The 19867-nt window shown below is 48.4% G+C and overlaps 1 protein-coding gene across 1 annotated transcript in view; it reads left to right on the forward strand.

The window, feature by feature from the left end:
- Nucleotides 1-1482: 1482 nt before the first annotated feature.
- MAOB (monoamine oxidase B) overlaps nt 1483-19867 on the forward strand; it is a 114063-nt gene continuing 95678 nt past the window's right edge. Inside the window, exon 1 of the mRNA XM_019417335.2 lies at nt 1483-1678. Coding sequence (XP_019272880.2) covers nt 1633-1678 — 46 coding nt within the window. The 5' untranslated portion in view covers nt 1483-1632. The remainder of the gene's footprint in view (nt 1679-19867) is intronic.

The raw sequence follows: 19867 nt of genomic DNA on the forward strand, positions 1-19867 counted from the left end.
AAGAGGAACCTTGGGAGGTATCCCCTGTAGGAGACGGACCCTGAGCAGGCCTGAACGACCCCTTGCATGCAGGGATAAGGTGACCTCAGAGATCCTCTGAAGGCTCCTGAGTTCTCAAGCCGGTTTTGACCTCATGGAGCACAAGGTTCACTGACTACCTTCGCCTGGGGAAAATGCTGTTTGCCGGTAAGTTTTCTCCAAAGACGCCACGGTTCCTCTCCCGGCCTTGTTGCCAGGTGGACATCGAGAAAGGATAAGTTGGTCAGCCTGCCTTGAACTCAAAGCTTCAGATGCCCCGGGGCCTCCTGCTGACTCCGTATTTTTGGACCCACGCCAAAGAGATCCCAGGCAGACCCTACAAGTATCCCCTCCACCCATCTCACCCCACCCCACTGGACATGGGATTCACTGGCAAGATAGGTGAGGGGCCAGAGTGTCCACAGCTAAGAAGCCCGAAGCTTTAGGGCCCTGTGGACAGAGGCAGACAGGTAAGGCTTAGCGATGAGGAGGCCAGCCTGGGCTCTCTTCGGGATGGGGCAGTAGGGACCTAGGTTCAGGCCCAGGGGCTGTTTAATTAATTAATTAATTAATTAATTATATTTTCATTTATTTATCTTCGGGGGAGCACAAGTGGGGGAAGGGCAGCGAGAGGGGGACAGAGGATCTGAGGCGGGCCCTGTGCGGACAGCCGATGAGGTGGAGGCTTGTTTCAAACAATTCGCTAGGCCTGGAGCCTGCCCCCACCAAACCCGCAGCTCCCCTGCCCTGAACCGAAGCCCTTGACACAATTAGTTCTTGAAAAGCCATCCCACATTGCTTCTTTTGACTTTGGGAAAGGTGGCTAAACACCTGTAATATTGTTGAACCCCTCCCCCCCCCCCATGTTTGGCAAAGCCAAGGTCCCTAGACCCACATCCCAGGGCCACAAATAACTCCGCTTGCTGCTTTAGCCTCCCGGAGCTAATTGCGGACATAAGGGCAGAGGGAGTGGGGGAGGGGGAGAGGTGGGTATTTGGAAGGAGGACGAGAGGGGCGGAGAATGCCTCCCCAGTACATGCCAAGATAGTGGCAATACCGGGTGGTGGAGCAAAGTGAGTCTCGGAGCCTCGCTGGCCTTTTTACCTACTTTATCTCGCTTTTCTCATCTGTGAAATGGGTTGTTAGAAGGCTTAACCGGAATCATGCAGGCAAAGCGCTTAATGCGGTGCTTGGGACCTGGAAAACGCTCAACGAACGAAAAGTCCGGTGTTCTTTGCATTGCTCTATTTGGGGGAATAATTGCAGGGGGCTGGAGGCAGACACCCAAAGGGGCCACCGCCCACCCCCCAGCCCCCCAAGCTCAATAACGCACTACGGAGGCTGATGGAGAAATAAAGGCCGTGCTGAAGGCCCAGGGGAGGTGTCCCTCCCCCCTCCAGGCTCCCCGTGCGGGCCCCAGGTGATCTCTCCGCCCCCGCGCCCGCCCTCCCCAGGTCTGGGCGGCGGAGCTCCGGGCGGGGGGCGGGGCTCGGCGGCGGGCGATATAGCGGCTGGGCGGCGGCGCCAGTGCGCGGGGGCAGCGCGGCGGGCGGGGGCCGAGACCCAGACCGCGGAGCGGCGGGCACCGGGGCGGCCCGGAGCGGGGCGAGCACCATGAGCCACAAATGCGACGTGATCGTGGTGGGGGGCGGTATCTCAGGTCAGTCGCGGCAGCGGCCCTCCTTCTTCCTCCTGCGTCCGAACAGGTGGCCGCCTGGGTGGGGTGGGGGGCGCGGGCGGACGAGGGCCTTGGGGGCGGGGGCCGACCCCGGGAGCCTCGAGCCTGTCCGTGTGCGCGGGCGGGGATCTCGCGGGCCCCGAGTGCCGCGCACGGAAGCTCCCACGAGGGGAAGGATTTGGTGCGGTCCTGGACAGAAGGCGGGGGAGGGGGGCGGAGGGACGAAAGTCTGTGGACGGGCCGGGGCCAGGCTTTGAACTTCTCCCTCCGAAGGCTGCTGGGCCTGCGCTTGCGGGAATTTTCGAGGCGAAGAGAAAGGGGGCTGGTTAGCGCGCGGGAGGTTTCTGCTAGGGGGTGGCGCAAAGGTCCGTCACTTTTTCCAAGCAAAAGTCAGTCATCTGCTCCAACCTGCCCTGGGCGCTCGGCACCCCAGCTTGAAGCAGGCGTGCACCACAGCGTACTATAACCCTGGCAGCAGGGGAAACGACCTTGAACAGTTAGCTCCTGGTTCAGAAAGTAGGGGTTGGACCCTGGGGCGATTGATTGACAAATACCGTCCTGACCCTGATTCTCTGTGGTTCTGTGATTGTCACGGGTCTCTCCCTGGGGCTGCAGGGCCTTTTGAGCAAATAGCTCTTCTCACCACTACCCGCTTCCAGAACAGGCTGAACAAACTGTCCAGTGGGGCTGGGGTGGGGAAACTTGACTCTCTGGCCTAGCCTATGTTTGGCAGGTTGGAGACTACCCTCTCAGACACAGGGAGGCTGTGTGCGCAGCAAGGTGCAAAGACAGAAGCCAGAGGGAGGGATGGAGTGGGTGGAGAAACCCATCCTCTAACGAGGGTCAGGCGGATCCTATGGGTGGGGGTTAGTGAGAATAAGCAGTGTTCCCAGAGCGGCCTAACAGCCCCCTGGGGACGCTTTGGCCCCAATCCCGGGGCCTCCTGGTTCCTGAGAAGTAATTGGGATGCTTCCCAAATCCATGGATATGTTGCCTAACCCTTGGCCCTAACCAGGTCTCAGGAGCAGGGTTAGCCTTTGCTCTCCATGGAGTGGGCAGGGCAGAGGTGCCCCGACTGCTGTACCTGGTGAGGAAACCAAGACCTTGGATGTTGGGGGCTGATCCTGGTCTTGTGCCGCTCCCTCCACTGCAGCCCTCCTCACCTTTGGGTCGAGTCTCAGGCTACCATTTGTGTTCGCGTGGCCCTCCTGGACTCACTCAGGCCAGGCCCTGTGTCCCGTGCTGCAGGGTACACAGACGCATAAGACAGTGGCACGCCAAGGTGGGCCAAGGGTAGGTTGATTTGGCTTGCTTTCAGTATTTTTGGCATCTCTTCTCCTATGGGAACTTGGACTTCAAAGCATATGTAGAAAATATTATTCAGGGGCACCTGAAGTTCTCTTGCCAGGCCCCCGAGGTCCTGTTTTTGCCCAAAGTCTGATGGGTTCAGATTTTTCTACTTCCCCCCCACACCCCTTATTTTGCCCTGTCTGATTCATACTCCAAACCTTCAAGATCACTCAAATAAATCATGTTAGACTCGTTCAGGAAGGGTAGATAAGGGTTTGGCTATTTCCACAAGCAGTGGTGAACTTTTATATTGACCCTCAAACTCTGAAGACAGGGGTCAGGTGACTAGATCTGCCTTCTTCTCAGGAACATTCCATGGAACAGTCGTTGTTCTAAAAAGCAAGAAAACAGGGTTCCAAGGCCTTACTCAACTGCTTTATCTGCTGCATGAGGATAACACCAACTAGTCACAGCTAGATGATGACAGCATCACGGTGAAGGGCAAGAGCAACAATGCATGTGAAAATAGCTTTGCAAAGGCTGACATGACAAGAGGTCCTACAAGAATTGTACTCACTTATTCAAACAGTAGGCATTAGAGTAGGCTGTGGTAGGGGATGCAAAATTGGGTCACATTGCTTTTGAAGATGTGTCAATCCAGGAGGGGAGAGGAGATACCCAAACAAAGACAACACAAGGTGGACAGTGGTGCATGTGATAGATGCTTTAGTGGTGCATGCACAGAGTCCTAGGGAAGGTGATTGGAGAGAATCTCCAACTCTGCTGAGAAAATCTGGGCAGACTTCACAGAGGAGGTGACATTTGAAGTAGGTGGGAAAGGAGGACTATGAATTCAGCGGAAGACTAGATGAGGAAAGCATTTTGAGCTAAGGAACCGCTTATATAAAAACACAAACATGTGAAGGAACACGGTAGCCAGGCTTAGGAAACCTCGAGAACTTCCGTGTGGAGAGGTGAGGGAGGGAAGGTGTGGTGGCACGAACTTTGGGGAGTTTTGCGCATCATCCGCAAAAGGTGCCGTTCTTTCTGTGGTCGGTGAACGCCAATGGGGATTTTTCATTCCCAGAAATACAGGGATGGTACTAACCAAAAGAGGGAGGTGAAGTGGGAAGAGCAGGTTTAGGAGAAGGATGGGGCACGTGGAGTCAGAGGTGCTGGGAGGACCACGGGAGAGGTGTCTGGCAGGTGGATATTCAGGGAAGTTGGGCTCAGAGATACGTGCACGCGAGAGAAGTTTGAGCTGAAGCCACTGATGCAAATGAAATGACCCAAGCCGAGAGAGAGGAGAGAGGAAGTCTGGAACAGACTAGATGAGAGGGTGGAGGAGAGGAAGGTGTGTCCGTCATTCTCTGTTGTCTGAGGACCAAGAGGAGGAAACCGAGACACCGGAAGACACTTAGTTAACCTCACAGCTTAGCTGAGATATCATCTCCCAAGGCTGCCCTTCCGAATCCCCCCAGATTGGGTTAGATGACTCCGTTTTATTCTCCCCTGCCGCCTGGTCCTTTTCCCTGAGGTGTTAATGGCTCACTTTCCCCTCCACTAGACTGTGAGCCTCCAGAGCCCAGGGAAGTGTCCCTTTTTCTCTGCAGAGAACCCCCAGCCCCCAGCTCCAGAGCCCTGCCTGGCCCAGTTGGCACTGAGGACTTGCTGTTGGCTTAATGGACTTTACACCAACAAAGTAGCAACTGATTGGATTTGAAACTCACATCCACTGTAACCACCAATCTTTTACATTTCCCTCCAAATCACCCTGACAGCAGGAGAAGCAGTCAGATCGGAATTTTAGAATTAGTAGGTGACCGACCCAGTGTTTACATTTAGAAGTGTCTGAATTTGACTCTGCTTTTTAAAGTTTGTTAGTTGTTAAGCTTGGGGCGTTCTGCTAATTCTCTAATCGTTTTTGAAAGCCGTCAGCAAATTTTCATCACTCCCTTTAGGATAAACACAGATAATGGGAGGGTCAGCCAGTTAATATACAACCTTCTTTTTTGATGTTTGAAAACTTCCAGGGCAGCTGTAGAATAGTTTTTTTAAGAAATGTGTGCGCTATATGAATACATACTTACTGAAATCTCTTCCACTGAAGGAGCAGGTGATCCCTGGAGTTTTGACAGAGTAACAGCATTTCCCACATGGAGCTGGACAGCAGCATTTTATTTCTGTCCCGAGTCTCGGTTTCAGTGTTTGGGTTGGTGAAACCATGGAAACTATCTTTTGCAAATCTGGATTGGCTCTTGCTGAATCCTCAGGAAAAAGCACCAAAAAAGGGAAATTTGAAGCAGAAAGGACAGTGTTTTTGCCAGGCTTGCGAGAGGAGAGTCAGCTGTCTGGGGTTAGTGGGCACTTAGCCGAGATCCCGCGGAGCTGGGAGCCAGCCTTCCAAGTTGTGACCAACACCTGGCCAGGAGAGCAAGCCCGGTACGGGCTGGTGGGCCCGGTCTGGGCACGGTGGTGTCACAGATGGCCCAGGAGGGATCATGAGTTGAGTTGGAACACAGTCGGCAGATGTGGCCTGTGTGTTAATGGCAGAGCTTCATCTAGAACCCACCCGAATGTTCTGAAAAATAATAACTGTGTAGAAGTTGCTTGGAAATCTGTCTGTCCCCATCAAAGAGAGGCTATAGAGAGGCAGTATGGCAATGTTAAAATGATATATATAGTTTGGTATCAAACAGACTCATTCTACACTTACCCTACTGTGTTACCCTGAAAGTTCCATCACCTCCCTGTTCTTCAGCGACTTCATCTTTTTTTTTTTAAGTTTTTTAATTTATTTGGACAGAGAGAGAGAGAGAGAGAGAGAGGCAGAGACAGAGCATGTGAGCGGGGGAGGAACAGAGAGAGAGAGGGAGAGAGAGAGAATCCCACCCAGGCTCTGCAATGGCAGCGCAGAGTCTGGCGGGGCTCAAACTCCCGAACCTCGAGATCATGACCTGAGCCGAAACCAAGAGTCGGACGCCAAACCGTCTGAGCCACCCAGGCGTCCCCAGCGACCTCATGTTTTAAATGAGACTCCTAATGCGTTTATTGGCAAGAGGGGGTTGTTGCTAGGATTAGAAAGAATGTACATTGGCAGTCACATGGCTTCAGCTTACACGTTTTGGAAAATATATCCTTGTTTAGACCCTAGGATTTTCCGGTCTGTGGGAGGAGAAGCAGGCATTTCTGCGTAATCACTTCGTCCTCTTCACCCCTTACAAAGGCTATGTATATGTGCAGGCATCCGTCGGGGCCCGTCAGGTTGCAGCCCCATCCTGACCCACCCCATCTCTTTACTCCCTGCACCGAAGGGCCTCAGGAGCTCAGGCTCACCTCGGGTTCAGGAAAAATGTTGGCGGCCCCAGATCTGCATTTCAGCCGCACCCCAGCCTGGCTGTTATTCAGATTCTGACCAGGTCCTCATTCCCAGCCACCTCACTTCCATCTTCGTGATGATAACAAGTGCATTCATAATGAATGCAAATGTTATTTATTTAACAGGATCAGTTGTTTCTTAAGAATAAATAGTAACAAGAGTTAGCATTTCGAGGGCCGTCCACAGGCTGGGCAAGGCGTTGGGAGCTTGACTTTTCACGGCAGCTCTGTGCGGGTTGAAAATGACAAAGCCCTGTACCTTCTGCTTGATTCTAATACTTGGGGTGCGTTGATGGGAGGCGCCTGCTTGGTTGGCCATGTGGGCAGAGCCAGGGGCCACTAGAATGACAACTTCTAAGTCCTTCTGTATCTTCCAGGTTTAAGGCTTGGCTTGGCCATTCTCCATGGCAGCAATTTCCTTGGCTTCTGGCTGGATGTTGAGGTCTAGGCTCCGTGTCACACAGGGCACACGGAGCATAGTGTTAAGAGCGTCGCGTCTACCCTGGTTCCACCAACTAGCTGTGCTACCTTAAGCGAAATTGGTGACCCTTTCATGTCTTAGTTTGCTCATCTGGAAGATAAGGATAATAATGGTATCCAGTTCAAAAAGTGGTTGAGAGGATTACAAGAGAAAATGCATGCAAACGGCTTAGCATCTGGCAAGCGCTCGGTAGATACTGGTTATTATTCTTCATCAGGCTGACAAAATGGCCACTAACCACAGATGGGTCTGAACAGGCACCTTGCCAGCTGACTCCACTGTCAGAGTTTGGGTTGAGGAAATGGTTAGTGACCGCGTGGGCAGTAACATGCACACACGCACACACACATACACACACACACACACACATTCATGGACTATTATCTTATATAGGGATGTTGCTTTGCAGCTCTACTTTCTTGGCTTGTATATGATATGAAAACACAGATGATATAAGAAAGCCAGCAGCGGGGCTCCTGGGGGGCTCAGTCGGTTAAGCGTCTGACTTTGGCTCAAGTCGTGATTTTGAGGTTCGTGAGTTCGAGCCCCGTATCGGGCTCTGTGCGGACAGCTCGGAGCCTGGAGCCCGCTTCGGATTCTGTGTCTCCCTCTCTCTCTGCCCCTCCCCTGCTTGCACTCTGTCTCTCTCTCTAAAAAATAAAAAATAAACATAAAAAAAAAAAAAGAAAGCCAGCAGCAAAATTCAAAAGGCTTAAACTCTAATGACTTTGAATATGTACGTGAGAGAAATACGTGAGAAATTCTGAACATAGGACACCTTTCTATATGGACACTTCTAACCCGCTTGGTACCCTGAAGATGTTAATATTAGGCTCACCCCCACTGTTACTCAGTTTCACATTTGTTTCCTTGTTTGATGTCTTCTACTCCCGTGTAAATGTCATCATGGGAAGCAGCTGGTTCCAGTCTGTTAACCTTTCCCCATCATCACATCACTTGTTCACACATTTGTTCACACTCACACAGGTGCAAAGGCACACACACATTGAGAGGATTTTACCGATGCGGCTGCTAATGTGTGCCATCAAAATGTGTTTTAAAACACGACAGCTTAGAAAATTCGCTGCTTTAGGGTTTCTTGCATTTTTGATAATAAACACACAGGTGGCCCCTCTGGTCAGATCTATCTTATGAACTTGAAGAGATCATTTAGTTTTATCATTTTATTTTAAGTAGGCTTCATGCCCAGCCTGGAGCCCAATGCGGGGCTTGAACTCACGACCCTGAAATCAAGACCTGAGCTAAGGGACGCCTGGGTGGCTCAGTTGGTTGAGTGTCTGACTCTTGATTTCGGCTCAGGTCATGATCTCACGGTTCATGAGTTGGAGCCCCAAGTTGGGCTCTGTGCTGAGCATGGATCCTGTTTGGGATTCTCTCTCTCTGCCCCTCCCCTGCTCTATCTCTCAAAATAAATAAATAAACTTTAAAAAATAATATGTAAGTGAGCTCTGTACTGTGTAAGCCAAGGGCTAAGTTAGATAGAAGGAATGAATCATTGAAGACCCAAGGGGTTGGAGAAGGTGCCATTAAGCAAATGGAATGTGAACAGGTGCTGAAGAACAGCAATAAGGTGAATCATAGGGCCATGGGCTCCAGTTAACAGCTAATATTTCTATTTATAGGAAGGTAGAAATCCCAGCAAGGCAAGAGTAATAGGGATGGGGACATGTGGGTAATAAACTTAGTAGAAGGAGGGAATCAAACAGCGAGACATTGAAAAGCCAAGTGATGAACCTGGCTGGTTCAGTCAGTAGAGCATGCAACTCTGGATCTCAGGATTGTGAGTTCAAGCCCCAGGTTGGGTGTAGAGATGACTTAAAAATAAAATCTTAAAGGGGCGCCCGGGTAAATCAGTCAGTTGAGCATCCAACTGTTGATTTCCGCTCACGTCATGATCCCAGGGTCGTGGGACCGAGTCCCATGTCAGGCTCCAGGCTGAGGGTGGAGCCGGCTTAAGATTCTCTGCCTCCCTCCCACTGCCCCTCTCCCCAGCTTGCACTCTTGTGGTCTCTCTCTCTCTCTCTCAAATAAATAAAATCTTAAAAAAAAAAAAAAAAAAGGAAAGAAAAGCCAAGTGAATAGATAGGGTTTTCTGTGATTGGAAACAGGGAGCCACTGAAAATTTGTGTATAAAGATAAAGGGGGCAGTTATGTGCCTGACAGGTGGAAGGCAGCAACCCTAGGAGCCAGAGAAGCCAAGAAATGAGTAGCAATTCTGGAACAGGTTGAAAGGTGACCAGCTGCTGAGAATGAATTGGGTTATCCTGACCCCCAAGGCTATTGTGAGAGAAAGTGGGGGAGGGGAGGCAAGAAGGGAAGAGGTCTTCGAGGGCACTTGGCTTTCTTCTGTTTTGCCGAGAGCTGACCCAGAGGAAGTATCACAAAATAAGTAATTCATGTTTTCTCTCTGAAGTTTTATAACTAGAATCGAAGGACATGACTGTATTTACATTTTTCCTTTTTTTTTTTTTAATTTTTTTTTTTTTTCAACGTTTTTTATTTATTTTTTTTGGGGACAGAGAGAGACAGAGCATGAACGGGGGAGGGGCAGAGAGAGGGAGACACAGAATCGGAAACAGGCTCCAGGCTCTGAGCCATCAGCCCAGAGCCTGACGCGGGGCTCGAACTCACAGACCGCGAGATCGTGACCTGGCTGAAGTCGGACGCTTAACCGACTGCGCCACCCAGGCGCCCCCTTTTTTTTTTTTTTTTTTTAAATCAAAGAGATTTTCTACCCAGGGCTTTGACCCAGCTTACTAAGTGACAAACACACATCTTGGGCAATCAGAAACATGAAGTGAAGAGTTCATCCTATTTGTTACGTCAAAGTTGTCCTTGAAACCTACGGTTTCGTAAAAAGAAAAAAAAATTAACATAAAAGGGGGGAGGTGCCTGGGTGGCTCAGTCAGTTAAGTGTCCAACTTCGGCTCAGGTCATGACCTCAAAGTCCGTGAGTTCGAGCCCCATGTCAGGCTCTGTGCTGACAGCTGGGAGCCTGGAGCCTGGAGCCTGCTTCAGATTCTGTGTCTTCCTCTCTCTCTCTGCCCCTCCCCCGATCGAGCTCTCTCTCTCTCTCTCTCTCTCTCTCTCTCTCTCTCTCTCTCTCTCTCTCAAAAATAAATAAATGTTAAAAAGAAAATTGAAACATACTGTTTTATGAGAGAGAGGGCACAGTCAGAAAGTACCTTCGGGTAGGAATGACCTTTCAAATGTTAGTAATGTCACCATAACCTCTGTTTAATGGTATCTTAAATGGCATGTTCCAGTTAACTTCCACTTTATGTCAGAAGGGTAAGCTCTTGATCCGATGTTAATCATCTCTTCCATAGGCCATTTTTTAACTCTGGCCACATCCTCCCTCTCAACATTTATCAGAATTGGACAACAGGGAGGTTCGCTCTCCTTCCAGCCCGAATAACCACTCCCTTTGGGTGTATTTCTCAAATATCTCCAATGATCCTTTTATGTTGAATTCTGACTCCTACCTCATGCTTTGTAGTTAGAGCTACTTTCTTTCTTTCTTTCTTTTATATTTTTTAATTTATTTTTGAGACAGAGAGAGACAGAGCCTGAGTAGGGGAGGGGCAGAGAAAGAGAGGGAGACACAGAATCTGAAGCAGGCTCCAGGCTCTGAGCTGTCAGCACAGAGCCCGATGCGGGGCTCGAACTCATGAACTGTGAGATCATGACCTGAGCCGAAGTGGGATGCCCAACCGACTGAGCCACCCAGGTGCCCCGAGCTACTTTCTATTCTTGTGATCCCAGTTGTGTTTCTGTCTTAAATTGTGTCTTTATAATTATGTCTTTAATTCCATCTCACTTGTATGGATTATTTCCCGGTTTTCTACATTAAAACAAGTTCTTTGGGAAAGCTTTTGTTATCCAACAGAGCCCCTTTTTCAGATAATTTAAGATAAAGTAAATAATTAAGAGGCAAATTAATTACTAACCAAAATTCCCACCAAAAGTTTTAAGGAGAGGGGTGCCTGGGTGGCTCAGTGGGTTAAGCATCTGACTTTGGCTCAGGTCATGATCTCTCACAGTTTGTGAGTTTGAGCACCGTGTTAGGCTCAGGGCTGACAGCTCAGAGCCTGGAGCTCTCTCTCTCTCTCTCTCTCTCTCTCTCTCTCTCTGCCCCTCTCCTGGTCGTGCTCTGTCTCTCTCTCTCTGTCTCTCTCTCTCAAAAATAAATAAATATCTAAAAAAATTTTTTTTAAGTTTTAAGAAGATAAGCCACTGATACAAAGGAAAGATGAAATCACATTTTTTTCTTGGTGATTTATAGTTTAAGGACTTTTTTGGAGACATGGAACATTTTTTAATAACCTGAATTGTAGAAATAATACCTGTTTATTATGAAAATCTGTAAATTGCAGAAAAGGACAAAAAGAAAATGAAAATCATCCATAATTGTTTTCTACAAAAAAAACTAACCACTGTTATTAATGCCACCTGTATTTTCTTTTTGTAAACCACCTGTTGGATCTATTTGTCTGTTTTTATTTTTTTAATGTTTATTTTGAGAGACACAGAGAGAGTGAGAGAGCATGTGCAAGCAAGGGAGGAACAGAGAGAGAATCCCAAGCAGGCTCCAAGCTGTGATCTCACAAACCCTGCGATCATGACCTGAGATGAAATCAAGAGTTGGACAGTTGGGGCCCCTGGGTGGCTTAGTCGGTTAAGCGTTGGAGTCTTAGTTTGGCTCAGGCCGTGATCTCACAGTTTCATGAGTTTGAGCTGGCAAGGTGGAGCCTACTTGGGATTCTCTCTCTCCCTCTTTCTCTGCCCCTCCCCCACTTGCGCTGTCTCTCTCTAAATATAAATAAATAAACTTCAAAAACAAAAAAGAGTTGGACATTTAACCAACTGAGCCACCCAGGTGCCTTTATTTGTTTATTTTTAAATAAATAATAACATGACCATTTAATCATGTCTTAAGTGCTCTTTTCCCATAAGATCTTGAGAACTTTATATTTCTCCATATGATTGTATTTATTTACCCAGTCTCCTATTACTGGAGATTTGCATTTCCAAACTTCTGCTATTTGAAAGAAAGCTGTTATAAATATCATTACACCTAAACCAAATTGTGCATGATTCTGATGATTTCTTTTGGAACCTTCTAGAAATAAATGTTGGGAATCCTTTGAAGGCATTTAATAATTATTGCAAAACCGTCATTCCCAAGAGAATTTCACACTTACTTTAGAGTGGAATTGTAATAATGGGCTTCTTGGTTACCTCAACAGGCAACCGACATCCGCCCCCCCCCCCCCCAACTCTGGCACAATACCGAGAAAGCCATGGTTCTTCACGAGCTCAAAGCTGTAATTTAATGAAGTTGTAAAATCACAACCCTCTTCTGTTTTGTAAAATTTGTAAATTTCAGTGGTGGCAAGTAAATTTTGCTCTCTGCAACTGATTTCTGCAATTACGGCTTTATGCCCGCCATTATTTACTAGGAACATACCTTTTTTAGAGTACCTCTAAATTCTTTGGGTGCCATTTATCCGCTGCGTCTAGAAGTTTGCCATCCTCAGTTAGATCATTCTGGTGTGTTTCAGTGCCGCAAAGCAAACAGCCCGGTGACAAATCACTTTCTATGATTAATTATTTTTACCCCTCTAGATAAGACATGAATATAGCCTTTGTCCGCAGTCTGTTTTAACGGCTGATCAAACAGCTGTTTCATGTTTTACATTTTAATTTCCTCTCTAGTTTGCCTTCACATCTGCCATGGATTTTAGTTTATTTAGGAGTCCTGTCCGATGCAGTTGACGGTCTCAGAATAGCCCTTTTGTGCTATGCCAGTTAGTCAAAATCAGACAGCCCTTGTTAAATACTGAAGATAAGCACGCACAAAGGCGTACACGCAAATGAGCCCCTCATTTCATCGAACGTGGTGCCCTATCTTGTTGTTTCTGCAGGGGAGAAAAAGAAGGCACGTTTGCTCTTTTCCTCGATGCGCTCACTCGTTCAATAAACGCTTATCGAATGCCCCATTTGCCAAGCATTGGGGTGGCGGGGGGGCGAACACATGGGTTATGCGTGTTTCCGTCCCGTACAGCTACACACAGGTGAATGCTCTGAGGGGGCATGGGTGCTGAGAAAGAGAAGTGCATCTGGTTCAGATGCCACAGAGGAGAGAAGAATGACGGCGTCACCTCGGGGCCTCAAAGAACCCGCTGGAACATTCAGTGACAGGATTTGCCGGAGAGTTGATGGGCCAATTCAGATATTGTTCCGTAAACTGTAGCTTTAAGTGGTTGAGATTTCAATCTACATTCTAATATACACAGGCCGTTGAAATGGCAGTTTCGCCCTTCCTACTGTAGGGCCTAAAATGGCAGCACAGGGGATGCTGTGGTTGGCTGTTCGAGCCCCCTTCGGGGCAGTGATTCCCTCACCTGCTCAGAGGGTTGGCCGCCCGCTGGTGCACTGCTGAGTCCATCTCTGGAGATTGCCCTTGACTGAGGGGAGCCGACTCACCCAAGAGCTTGCCCCTTCCTTTGGGGACACCCTCACATCAGGACGACTCGGACAGGCCCTCTCAGCTTCTGTTGTTCAACTCCTCCCTGTGACCACTCCTGCCTCTCTTACTCCCTGACACGTGTTGAACCCCGATGAAGCTCCTACGTACAAATCTGTCTCAGAGGCTGCCGGCCATGAACCTTAATCTAAACAGACAGTAGTTGAACAGTATTTTTGTTCTGTACATCACAAGATGTTCTAACCATGAAGCGTTAGTCACTTGGAGGTGGACGCCTGGAGAGAGGGCTGAGCCTCCAGAACAGGGTGGAGGGTGGAGGCCGACCTCTACCTCAGCTCAAACAAGCTCCAGGGATTCTAATTCTCTTACCACTCTGTGGGCTGATTTAGAGCTGAGATGCATAGCCTCTTATCTGGAATTTGCTATAAACAATTAGAAACACTTGTGGCAGTGGAACCAAGGGGTGAATTATGAAACAAACAGCCCTAATCAGTGAAGACTGGACACAGAAGGTCATGGACTGTCCATCTATCCTAAGCTACCATTTTGGATCCGGCTCAGATTCTGGGTTCTTGGCAAAATAGTTCTGTTGGTGTGCGCCTCTAGTCTTCCCATAATCCTACTACTATTTCATTCAGCCTCCTATGGCCTTTCTCACAAGGAATTGTAGCGATTGTAGAAATTGGACGACACAACCCAAGATGGGCAAGGCAAAAAGGGAGCTGGTTGGTGGTGTTTGAGTGGAGAGGTTAGAGGTTGGGGGTCTTTGGTCCAAGGACATTCATATTAGAGGGAATTGACAAAGGAACTAGAAAAGCTAGATCGTGATCGTGAAGGAGTGCATTGTGGAGTTTTCACAGGTAACCTTTAGAATGTCCTCTTGGAAATGACCACTGATAGCATTTACACGAGTTGCAGCCTTCTGAATCGGCATGCCCAGAGATACGATCCTCTGTGCGATTCAACAATTGATTTGGGGGGGGGGGGGAGAGAAAGAGAGAGATCCTGTTCTTTCCATGCCCCACCAAGCCAAACCTTACAGAGCTAGACTATTAGTATTACAAGGACATTAACACTTTGAGGGGTGTGTTCTCTGATTGGAAAAAGACCTAGCACATTACTTACAGAAATATCTGTAAAAGGAAATTGTGAGCTAGATGGCTGCCCATCTCTTTCCATCTGCCTGCGGTTAGTTTTTTACTTAGAAAACAAGAAGTGAGTGCCTTCTACGTGCTAGGTGCCAGGAATGAACAATCCAGAAACAATTCCAGCTTGACACATGCACACACACAAGAAATGATGTGAAATTACATTTCCCGTGCCTATTAACTGTTGGCTCACGCACACACAGCAATGTACTTTTTTAAGTAAAAGACGCCTCTGTATACCTTTACAGGGCTCCCATCTGAACCGAGTCAGAACAGATGCTGAGACAACTCGGGTTTGGGCTTCTAGGTGTTGTGTCATCCGCTAACTTTGCAGGCTTTACTCATAGGTGGTGTGATATTCCTGGCCTTCTGAGGGGTAAGTCAAATATCATACATGCCTTTTATGCCGTCGGAAATCGGTTGCATGCCGGAGTGGTCAGAGGCTGAAAGGAAATCACATGGTCCCAGCTGATAAAAGCCAGCACATCCAAAATACACTGCCTGTGATCCGTTTTTCTCTCCCTTGTTCCTTTCTCTCTGATATCATGGAGAGTGCGTCCAAGGGGAAAATGAGTTTTCTGTAGATAAATCAGTCTGCCGGTCCACAATATCGAGCTTCCAGCAGACAGGTCTGAGAAATGGAATAAAAGTACAAAGAGGTTAAGATGACTGTGAGGTAGGAAGGGAAGCAAAACCGTTTTGTGTGCAGAAGAAAAACCATTTGGGACTTAGGCATGCTTTCATTTCTGGGTTTTAGTTTGTGAACAAAAACCCGTGAAAAGCTGATGAAAATGACAAAACAGTTCTTTCCTCCTCCTGTGTTGTCTTCAAGGTATGTTTCAGGAAGCCCTTCTTCTAAATCTGGCTCCCTTCCCTATGGATGAATTCCTTTGAAAGGAATTTGCAGATTTAAAGATGGCTTGAGAGTAAGTTTAAAAACCAACCTTTAAAATGAAAAGCATTCGCGAATGTTACGTTTCCAGTGAAGGTACATGTGCGCGCTGAGGTGTTGGAATACGTTTTCTTTGACAATAGAGATTTAGAGAAAAAAAAATGGGGGCACTTGGAACTTAAACCCGTGTTCAAACCCACGCTTTCTCTATATAAATTCTTGGCATCATTTTGCAGTATTTTTCAAATACAACGGATGAAGGCTTCAGTGCCAGTGAACAGTGACGTTTGCAAGTCATTTGCAAAGTGCGAGCTTACTCAGTCTTGCTGTTAAAATAATTGCGGTGTCCGTGCAGAGCCCAACTCGGAGCCCGAACTCATGGACCACGAGACCATGACCTGAGACCAGGAGTCAGACGCTTAACCGACGGAGCCATCCAGGCGCCCCTGGTTGAATACTGTTTGCTGCATGTTTGGCATTTTAGCTGTGTGGTGCAGAGCGGTATAGGGTTTTCGGTCCCTGTAAACCGCTGTTGAATGAGTAGCGTTTTCCGAAGAAGTTCCCACGATCCAAGAAAAGATTTTCCAGCTTCTCGTGCTGTATATTAGCCGGGCGTTTGAAAGCATCACTTCTTTCCACCTCCCTTCCAGTTTCCCGCTGCCCTCCCACCTTTCGAGCTGCTCCTTCAGACTCCTTCGCCCGCTCCCACCTGCTTCTCCTTCAGTATTCGCTGTTCCGGGAAACAGAACCGCCTTCAGATCAGTTTTTAAGCCAAGACCCCTGACATTTGGAGCAGACACTGTAAGGGTCCTACCATTGCCCCTCAGCACCCGTTCCCGTACACGGGGACCTGTGGCTTCTGGCAGCTCCAAGTCTTTGCCCGAGGCCTTTCTCCGGCCACTGGGGCCCCCCACCCCACCCCACCCCACCTTGGCTCCCACCCCCGGCCGCCATCTGCTCCTAGGACTGGCCTGCTCAATAGCCTGGATTCCTCACCTGTCAGTTGGAACCACTGAGGCATGTTCTTTACGGTCTCCCAGAGGCTCCCAAGTGGGATGGAGCCCTAGTTGGCCACCGTGGTGTCCTGCTCAACTCCGCAGCCCTTATTGCCTACCCTCTCTTCCTTGTCTCACCTCCCCAGAGCCTACGAGGCTTCTTGAGGTCACTTCCCAAACCAGCTGTTGGCAACCAACTGCCTTGTTTCAAGGACTGCCTTTGGATACTAGATACTAGAGGTTTTCTTCTCTACTCCCCGTTATTAACCGCTAAAGCCCTGTTAGTTCCGGTTTCAAAATATGGCTCAGACAAGTCCACCTCACTGTCTCCGTGCCCTCCCCTGACCCGGGCTTCCTCACGTGGACCAATGTAGTTCCCAGAGTCTGCTCATTTGTATCCCGCCGTAGGGTCCAGCCCTCTCTATTCCTTTTTTTTTCTTTTTTTTTTTTATGATAAAATATACAGAACATAAAATGCACCATTTGGACTATTTTCAAAAAAAAAATTTAATGTTTACTTATTTATTTATTTTGAGAGAGAGAGAGAATGCACGCAGGAGAGGGTCAGAGTTAGAGGGTGATAGAGAATCCCAAGCAGGCTCCGCCCTCTGAGCACAGAGCCCGATGAGGGGCGCGAACTCACGAACCATGAGGTCATGACCTGAGCTGAAATCAAAAGCCGGACACGTAACCGACTGAGCCACCCAGGTGCCCCTGGACCATTTTTAAGTGTACAGTTCAGCCCCATTAAGTACATCCACGCTGTTGTGCAACCCAGAATTTTGCCATCGTCCTAAACTGACACTCTGTCCCCATTTAACAGTCACTCCCATTCCTTGCTCTCCTCGGCCCCTGGCAACCCCCATTCTGCTTTCGGCCTCCACGAATTTGACTATTTGTCCTTTCATGTCCAGCTAATTTCACTCACCATAACGTCCTCAGGGTTTATCTACCTGAAGTAGTGTCGATTCTTACACGGAAGGAAGAATAATTTGGCTTTAATGAGAACAAAATTCAACCTTTGATGTTTTTGATGTTTTCAAGCCACGGAAAGATGTTTACTGTCAGAAATGAAGCAAATGAAGTTGTTCAGAGACAAAGCTAACTATCCGTTGGCCTTCACCCCATCCTGACCCTCTTGAGGTGACCCCGGTTAATAACCTGTCATGTATCCTTCCAGAATGTCCTCCCGGCGGGGCAAACTTTCTAAAATGTAAGTGTCATGAGGTTACTCCTCTGCTTCAGACCCTTCAGTGGCTTCCATTAACATCAGGATTAAGTCCAAAATGATGACTCTGGCCCAGACGCACTGGAGATCTGACCCCTGCCCACCTGAGAAAGGACATCGGCCACCACTGTCTTTGCTCTGCCTCTGCACCGGCCGACTGTTGAATCCTCGAATAATCTACCTCAGGCTCTGGCCTTCTGTTGCCACCAGACTTTCAGCAACAAGTTAATATATGGGAGTCTCGATAAAGTTTCCCAGTTTGAAGCTTTTGATATTTTCATGGCAGCGTTTCAGTGACATCTGCTTTTCTGTCCCTCAGGGTAGGAACATCACATAAACTCAACCCCAGAGGAAGTACTTGCACTTCTCCATGTGGAAACTCTTTCTAGCTCTTCTCCCCGCTCCGCTCCCTTGCCACTTTGGTGACTCTTGACCATCTTTCAGAACTTAGTTTGTTATTTTTTTAATTAATTAACTTTTGAGAGAGAGAGAGAGAGAGAGAGCAAACACGAGTGGGGGAGGGACAGAGAGAAATCCCAAGCAGGCTCCGCACTGTCCACTCAGTGCCTGACTTGGGGCTCAAACCCACGAACCGCAAGACCATGACCCAAGCTGAAATCAAGAGTCGGCTGCTTAGGGGCGCCTGGGTGGCTCAGTCAGTTAAGCGTCCGACTTCAGCTCAGGTCACGATCTCGCAATCTCTCGGTCCGTGAGTTTGAGCCCCGCGTCGGGCTCTGGGCTGATGGCTCAGAGCCTGGAGCCTGCTTCCGATTCTGTGTCTCCCTCTCTGTCTGCTCCTCCCCCGTTCATGCTCTGTCTCTCTCTCTGTCTCAAAAATAAATAAACGTTAAAAAAAAAAAAAAAAAAGAGTCGGCTGCTTAATTGACTGAGCCACCCAGCTGCCCCCAGAACTTACTTTAAAACTTTTTTTTTTTCTTAGATCTCCGTGTCTGACAGCCTTCTGCACACAACGTGCTGCCCACACCACCCCCCGTTCTACCCTCCCGGGGCACTCGGTTTTACACCTTTTCTGTCCACCCTTCCAGAAGCTCCGGGAGGGCAAGGACCCCATCTGTCTTCTTCACCACCTAGGACGGTGCCTGTACCTCCTGGACTTCACAGTCAATATTAATTTGTTTATTGAATCTTTCTTTGAGAGCTTCATGAAGAGCCTTGGTTCTATATTGCATTTGTCCCTCTCTGTGTGGGCCCCCTCTTCTGAGTTTTCTTGTCCCGTGCCCGACACCCTCGTCCTCAGCACTCATTTGATGGCAGCGACAGCTGGCACAGGACTGTTACATAATACATGCCTCTATACCGTTTTGTCCCTTTAAAAAATCTGAAAGTAATTGAAATTCTGCAATGCATTCAGTTCCCAAGGTTTCCAATCATGGAAGCCTTTTAAAATAGAAACTAGGAGGGGGCACCCGGCTGGCTCATGTTGGTTGAGCGTCCGACTTTGGCTCAGGTCATGATCGTATGTTTCGTGAGTTTGAGCCCCGCGTTGGGCTGTCTGCTCTCAGCGTGGAGCCTGCTTTGGATCCCCTGCCTCCCTCTCCCTGCCCCTTCCCCTTTTGCACGTGTCCGTGTGCTCTCTCAAAAATAAATGTGTAAAAAAATAAAATAGAAACTAAGAGGAGGGCATACATTGAAAAATACAATACCTAAAATGAGATGGGCGTATACTGTTACGTTCATCACGAGGTTTTTGTTTGTTAGTTGGTTTTTTGCTAATGCATGTGGCTCATTGTTCTCAACAAAGACCTAACCGTTCCCACCAGACTTTCAGCAACAAGTTAATATAGTATCCCAGTTTTAAGCTTTTGATATTTTCATGGCAGCGTTCCAATGACATCTGCTTTTCTGCCCCTCAGAGTAGGAACATGACATAAACTCAACCCCAGAGGAAAAGGAGGGTTCCCTACTCACCAAAAAGCTTGCCTGACTCTGGAACCTTCCATGTGCTGGTCTCTGACAGCCCCGGTGTCCCTGAGCTGCTCCGCTGAAGCCCTTGTTGCTGTTTCCATGGGCCGGAGACACAGTTGATGTTTCTACAGCCCTGAGCTGGGAGCTGCTCTTTTTACACGTGTAGGGTAATGCCCCAGAATCCTCTGGTCTGAGCCCCCAGGGGAGACAGTGGCTCCAGAGACCGATGCTTCAGAGGCCACCATGTTTCACATGCAGCCTGGTACTCAAGATGGACCACAGCCATTATGGCAATTTAGGGAAACTCCGCATTATTTGTAAA

This window comes from Panthera pardus, unplaced genomic scaffold (assembly GCF_024362965.1).
Source record: "Panthera pardus isolate Hobbes unplaced genomic scaffold, ASM2436296v1 HiC_scaffold_27, whole genome shotgun sequence".
Lineage (NCBI taxonomy): Eukaryota > Metazoa > Chordata > Mammalia > Carnivora > Felidae > Panthera > Panthera pardus.